The sequence below is a fragment of the Eutrigla gurnardus genome (genome assembly GCF_963514095.1).
Source record: "Eutrigla gurnardus genome assembly, chromosome: 14".
Lineage (NCBI taxonomy): Eukaryota > Metazoa > Chordata > Actinopteri > Perciformes > Triglidae > Eutrigla > Eutrigla gurnardus.
In genome coordinates this window covers 14778461-14785705 of record NC_139937.1, presented here as the reverse complement: position 1 = coordinate 14785705, position 7245 = coordinate 14778461, and the positions used below count along the sequence as shown (strand labels likewise).

The following is a 7245-nucleotide window of genomic DNA, read 5'->3' as shown; positions in this document are numbered from 1 at the left end:
ATAAATATCAATGTGTCGACTGCACACTGATGCAGATGGGAATAAAAGGCTATCATCTGTTCGGAGCATGCAGTAAATATTGACAATGAACACAAATGCATTGTCTTTACTCTCATGAATCAAAAGTATTGGATACAATGACTTTAACTAAGAACAACATGAACATTTCCTGTATTGTACTAAAAACAAAATATAAATAAATATAAAAAACACAATATATTGTATTTACAGTCTCCAATATTAACCTCCACTGTCGTTGACTACCGGCGTTCGCAGGAGTATTTAACCAACAACACACACAGTTTTAGTGTCAGTGTAAAGCAGACAATGTTCTTATGATTTAGGACACCTGTACTTATACCAACATGTGATTCATTTCTGAAAAACCACAAATCTCTTTTTCTTGTAAGCATGTAAAATTAGTGGCTCCAGACCGACAGAATGAAATCTGGGAGGGCAGATTCCCTTCTCTCATTACTGTCACTGAGGTGTCCTTGAGCAAAACCCTTAACCCCAGATGTAATAATTCAACGTCATATTATATAGGAATAGAATATAAGACAGGTCCATTTTGCAATAGTATGTTTTTCCTTTAATACTTTATTTTCATATTGTGTTGTTGATGCCAAAAACATCAATTACAAGTTGTTGTGTTTAATGAAATCTAACAGGAGAAAATCCTTCATTTGCATAGAATGACTCAAAACGCAGAATTGTGTTATTTAAGATGATTTTTTCTTCTTGATTCTCCAACTGATCAGCTTGTCCACAATCCTTCTATAGACCATCAGTGACATTGAATCTATTTACGAACACGACACGTTATACTTTAGTGAAACAGTGCTTGAAGATCATTTTTAGTGTAAACCCACTTCACCATGACATGCTTTGAGTTCTCACACACAGCGGGGCTGCTTCAAGGTGGATTAAGGCTTGCCGCTGTGAAACCAAAGTTATTCTCAGCTCCATCACGGCCCTGTCCTCAATACCAAAGCACTTTATAAATAGGCAACCAAATAGAGCACTGTAACATCTGAGGACTGCTTTGTGTTGTGCAGTCACGCTGCGTTTTCGTAAGAGGTTTGCCAAAGATAATCACAGAAGGTATTTTACACTCATATTACTGGGTTTCATGTGATTTTTGAGGCTCTCCGTGGGTCAGTTCTTGCTTCTTCTTCTTTTTAAAACCTCATTTTACACTATATTTACTTGAAAGCTAATATTTTAGCTTTTTATATTATAATGTTCCTCTTTTTTGTCTTTTTTCCTGCAGGTGTGTAACCAGCTTGCCATCAGTTCATCAGTCTCAAAGTGAGCGGGCAGAGCAACGAGCCCTCCAGTGGACACAATGTGTACTGCACCCATGCTGAGTTTACGCATATTGTCCAATCAGTGTTTCTTATAGCTAACCATCTCGATCACCACTGCAGTAAGTCGTATAGAGGTAGCAGACGATATAAGTGCACCACAGAGGAAAGGTGAGTATCCCCACTCCACTACGTTTAATGCTAATATGGCAGATTTATGGTCTCTTTCTAAATGGTTCTAATAAGAAAGTGGGTGAACTCCATTTCCTTCTGTGACTCCACGGTGTCTGCTGCCCTCTGAGAACAATAAAGGTACTGTCAACCCTTTCAGTGGCTGGGTTTCTGTCACTGAAGATGAACTCTGTGCTGCACCACACCACTGTGAGTGTGTGTGTGGGTGGGGAGGGTCAGCTGGTGTTGTGAATCAGGCCGCTGAAATGTCAGACACGGCTTCTTCACAACACCAGGGTTCCTTCTCACCACTTCCTGCTGCCGTGTATGACACGTCTACAAGATAGGAAGTCAATATACCCTGTCCCTGTAATATTTCGAATGTGTCCAAAACTGTTAAATTACAGATTGCCAATGTGCCATAACTTTGCATTAATGTTTGTGCTCAAAACTGTCATTATGTGATAATGAGTGAACTTTCTTTCCTTTTTGTAAATGCCCATTACACAATGTCACACAATGTCTCAGATTTTCACCTCACTGTCTTAAAAGAGTCTTTGAGTGTCGAGGACGGACAGATGCACAATAGTGAAGAAACAAAATTCTTGATTCTAGAAGCAAGCCAAATAGTTGAGGCACATACCATAACATCTATGGTTCGATTCTGGCTGGGAAATTTGTTGCATGTCCAGCCTGATCTTAAAAAAAAGATCACAACCTCCGGCTGCATATACGTATGTTAAAATGACACCAACTTACTTTAATTTTTTAGGCTGAATCAGTTACATTACACAACAAATTCAACACTGACTTATTTTAATATGCGCAGGCTTCGTCAATAATATTATGTAAGCAGGTTAATATTGTCTTATTTGAATGTCAATGTCAGTTATGTTACATAACAGTCCAAGTTGACTTATTTAAAAAAAATTTAGGCTGCGTAATTTATTTGAACCTAAACCATGATCTTTTCTTTCCTAAATCTAACAAACGGTTTTAATACCTAAACCTAAATTATTTCCATGTGGCATTCTAGTCATTTTAAGACTTATTATGTGACACCACCATGTAAGATGCTGTGAAGAGATTGTAGTCATTTTATATTTCTGTGAGATCACTCATGCCACACCCCCTCTCTCTCCAAATGCTACATTTGAGACTAAATGACTTGTTTAGATCGTTTTGCAACAGTCTAAGTGAACAATGTTGACGGTCAAATGCATCGTAAGGCATAAGCATCTGACTGAATGGGACTTAAAGTGCTGTAAACACTGTAAAGTGCTCTACCAGCCAGACAATGGCGGGATGCTGTCCATACATACAGTGACTGCTGGCAGCAGCACATCCATCTGTACAGCTCCGGTCCGATGAGATTTTCAGTCTTGGCTCTGAAATCACTTTTTTTTCCTTCTATTTCTAAGGGTCTTTAGTCCTGTCAACGTTTGAGTGGTAAATAAACGTCTCATAACTGTAGGAACAACATCTGTGTCTTTGTGTCGTTATTAACACTCATCAAGGAACATATTGACACGTGCTACAATGTAAAAGAAGTAGACGGTTGTTGCATTGTAGAGCTTTTACTACATGACACACATACTGTGATAGATAGATAGATAGATAGATAGATAGATAGATAGATAGATAGATAGATAGATAGATAGATAGATAGATAGATAGATAGATAGATAGATAGATTTTTTTTACAGATGCAGATAAATAAAAGCTTGGCAACACAGAATAATGAATGAAAATTAAGATAAATGCACAGTGAAATATCAGAGCAGGCTTGTGTCAGAGAGAGCTCACATAGCTGGAATGGTTTAGGAGGTCATTCAAAAATGAGATGAAACATCACACGCTGGTCTTGTTAATCTGGGATACTTCATTCAAGTAGGAGATGAATAACTTGGTTCCCTCAATGTAGTTGTACCTGGCAGAAGAAAGGGAAAGGAATTACCTTTTAAAGCTGAATTGTCACAGCCAAAAACCAGAATGTTGGGACAATCTGCTGCTTTGATTGAGACACATTGGGACTGTGCGTCCTGTTCATATTAACACACAAACTCAATAGAAAATACAAACTAATGAAGGTTTTTATCATCTGAAACTTCCTGTAGAATGAAACAGAAAGAAAGGAACTATATGTAAAAAAAAAAAACTGGATACCAACCTGCTCATTTTCTCATTCTGGGAGTGCAGCCCGTCGTCAAAGCCTCCGATGGGCATCATGATGATGCTTTTCCCCGTCACATCCTGGAAGGTTCTGGCAACGGGGATGGTCCCGCCCTCACGTATCAGATCAGGATCCATGTCAAAAACTGGAGGAGGTCGGACATTTTATATCACTGTTTAATGGACATGAACACTGAGGTATCTACAGAATAAACCACAGGAGATTATAAAATATGGACACAGGCTCTGTGACTTAGCTGGTCTACGTTTAGTATACTGTATAAGTTGGATTAACTACTAGTAGTACTAGAATACAAATATGGGGTACAGATCCATTACTTGATATTTTATTTGGGGAAACATTCAGCTTTTAGTTACAGGCCCCTGTAATTCAGATAGAAATACTCAGAGATTTTATTGCATCTATAAATGACCACTGTGGGATAAACTAGGCACAGTGCTATGAGCTCATACAGGATAACTCTCGAAAGATCGACTTTCTCCGGATTGTGACGCAGTGAGGTGATGGGTGTGTCCTGTACCTCTCTTTACAGCAGCCTTCCCAGCCTCATAGAGAGGATGCTGAGTGTCAGCCAGCCACGGCTTGGCCCCGATCACCATTGTGACTTTCAGCTTATTCGGACTCTTTCGCTTGGCGAACACTGAGTGAAGGTAGTCTGTCACCTAAAACATCAAACCGGCAAAATAAAAGCAGAGGTACTTTCAGAAAAAAACAAGATTTGTCTATTTTTTAAAGCAGAGCATTGGCATCCTGTCTCACCTGTTTCTTGACCATAGCAGGGTCCATGTTGGGAACTTGTCTGATGGAGAACTTAGCCGTAACCTTAGCAGGGATCACAGTCTTTGTGCCGGGGTCAGAGAAGGCCCCCTCGATGCCATGGATGGTGACGGTGGGGTAACGCCACATGTGGGCCAACAAGTCCACCTACAGGGAACAATGCCCATCACTTCCCTCATTATGTCCACCTTAAAGTCGATTACTTCCACCATTTTCAAAATTAGAGTCATACCTTATTGTTGTACATGAGCTGGTTGACACCGATCTTGGTCTTGTAGCCGTCAATGTCAAACTGGATGTCCTGATACATTTTCCATTCTTCATCTGAGAGGGGGGCCACGGCCTCCCTGATCCCTGGAATCAGGATCTTCCCACTGGGGCTGATCAGTGTGTCTAAGAAGAGAAGATATGACAAAATAAAGGATAATGTGGTTTTGACACTCATCCTACCAACCGATTTAAAATAGGAACAACTGAGGTCCTTGGGATGCCCAAGAATAAACTATTGTAAGAAGCAGACATCATAGCAAAATTGAAAATCGTATTAGTTATGTTATTAATTTGTGTTGCTCTCAGTATACAAATGTCTTTGTATACTGCTTCTGACTTGTGCTGTTGCCTTCTTGGCCAGGTCACCCTTGTGAAAGAGATTCTCGATCTCAATGAGTTTTTACTTGGTTAAATAAAAGTTTGATTAATGTAATCTGAAAAAGTACAGATTTATAATATTTTTGGAAAGTTACTGTGAATTTGCATATTGTACAAACAAAAGTAGACAGAACCCAGAAGGGAATCTGTGTCTGCCTCCTTCAAACAGTTGGAGCGTGTAAAAAGACTTCTTTCCCCTGATCATTTTGAGTTTCATTAAATGCACAGTAATCTTGGACATATTCTCCATTAACTTCGGCTCTTTACTAAAATAATGGTGCATTTACTTGTTGTCTGCCAATATATGGAACATAAACATCAAAAAATGTTCATGAATTGCATTGCGTAAGCCAATGGAGATGCTAACGTAAGTAGCATACTTGGTTGGTGACACCTGACTACAGAAGTTGTTATGCGTTCCGGGAGCCAATAAAAGGTGTGATGGGTTTTGATTCATCATCATCATCTACAGACTGGAGGCTATTTAAATGGCAGCATTCGTGACTTGGATGATGAATGTTTACTCCCTAAAAATAAACTCACCAAGAATTCCAATGAGGTCAGTCATTGGTTCAATCACAGTGCCCCCGTAAACGCCAGAATGTAAGTCCTGTTTCGGCCCTTCAACCTGCAAACACCGAGAAAATCTGAGTGACACACAGGTGACAGAAGAATTTAGAACTTATTTGAAACAAATTGTTTCGTTCAACCTCAGCAAAGAAGTAGCAGTTGCCTCTGGTGCCGTAGGTGAGGGCGGGCCGTCTGCTGAGCCAACCGCAGTCTGAGATGACGATGTAATCCACGTCAGCGAAGAAGGTGTCTCTCTGGGCCAGGATCATGGCGTCCAGGCCGTTGGAGCCCGTCTCCTCCATGCCCTCAATGACGAACTTCACGTTTACAGGCAGCTCCTGGTGGACAGAAAGGAAGATCTTCATTCGATCCGTCTGGCAGGAAGTGACAGCGACGGGGTCAGAACGGTAAGATGTGCTGTTGGAGGAGAAGCTCATCTGCAGCAGATTCTTTTTTGGATGATGCCTTTTTGAAATTGTAATGGCGTTACAACAGATTTTTGTGGACCTAAAAGCCATTAGCCACAAATTACTCTCTTCAACACTCACTCAACACCATTTCTGTTGATGCATCCAGCATCTGGCTGAGGCTTTTTGATGTGAATATTCGTGTGTGTGTGTGTGTGTGTGTGTGTGTGTGTGTGTGTGTGTGTGTGTGTGTGTGTGTGTGTGTGTGTGTGTGTGTGTGTGTGTGAGAGGATGGTGGGAACAGACTGCTGCAGTGACTTTGCAAAAAACAGCAGTGACTTTGCTAGTCCGTCTGGCTGAAGCTCAGCACTTCTCTCTCTCTCTCTCTCCACCCTGAGGGCGTGCGGTTTCTCCTTGTGGTAGCCGTTTCTATGACGCCCATGTCAGTTTGCCTTATAAGCAGGCTTAATGCATTATAATCTGCTTATGGCCCCGTACAATAATAGTTCAAGTTCAGTATCAATGCTTTATAACATCAATCATAGCACATTATAAAGCATTTTATAGTGACTCATGAGGTCAAGTATCACAATACATTATAACCGGACACTCACTGACTTTTTTGTGTGAATCATAGTCTATTATAATTTACATGGTTTTCATACATTACAATATTTATATAATGTATTACAATCGCTGTTATACCAGAATATTAGAGGTAAAAGTATGGATGACCTGCAGGGGAAAGGAGTGGCCTGATCTTGGTAAACTGGCTTCAACTTTAGTCACCTGAGCATCCAATGACAATTCTGAATCATAAATAATACCTAGATGCCACCATGTGCTACGTCTTTCATGATGGCGTGTACCGCAGAAGGTGTAACCCCGCTGCGTGGGAAGATTTTGACTTTGCCGGCTCTCTGCTTTTTTCCGAGGAGAGATTATGAATGCTGCCACAGGAGGGAATTCAAACTATTTCTGGAGCCATTCAGTAGAATTAAAATAGAACACAGGCCTGTGTCAGCTTCAAGCAGTAGTTTTCATGGGACTTCGACCAGAGTAGTTTTTAGATTTCATTGTATGTATATACAAAGAAATCACTTAATCTTTGATTAAAAAATGGCAGCTGAGGGCATCTTTAAAAGAGGGTAAGTGGTGGCATGTTTCGGCC

The 7245-nt window shown here is 40.4% G+C and overlaps 1 protein-coding gene across 3 annotated transcripts in view; it reads right to left on the bottom strand.

Annotated features, from left to right (window-relative positions):
- Positions 1 to 3036: 3036 nt before the first annotated feature.
- The window catches only part of cndp1 (carnosine dipeptidase 1), a 14896-nt gene continuing 10687 nt past the window's right edge, over positions 3037 to 7245 (bottom strand). For all 3 annotated transcript variants that reach the window (XM_084026024.1, XM_084026026.1, XM_084026025.1), the window contains exons 6-12: positions 5808 to 6005; positions 5641 to 5725; positions 4682 to 4842; positions 4432 to 4596; positions 4193 to 4334; positions 3649 to 3796; positions 3037 to 3408 (exon numbers count right to left, since the gene is read on the bottom strand). In XM_084026024.1, coding sequence (XP_083882150.1) covers positions 3330 to 3408; positions 3649 to 3796; positions 4193 to 4334; positions 4432 to 4596; positions 4682 to 4842; positions 5641 to 5725; positions 5808 to 6005 — 978 coding nt within the window. In that variant the 3' untranslated portion in view covers positions 3037 to 3329. The remainder of the gene's footprint in view (positions 3409 to 3648; positions 3797 to 4192; positions 4335 to 4431; positions 4597 to 4681; positions 4843 to 5640; positions 5726 to 5807; positions 6006 to 7245) is intronic.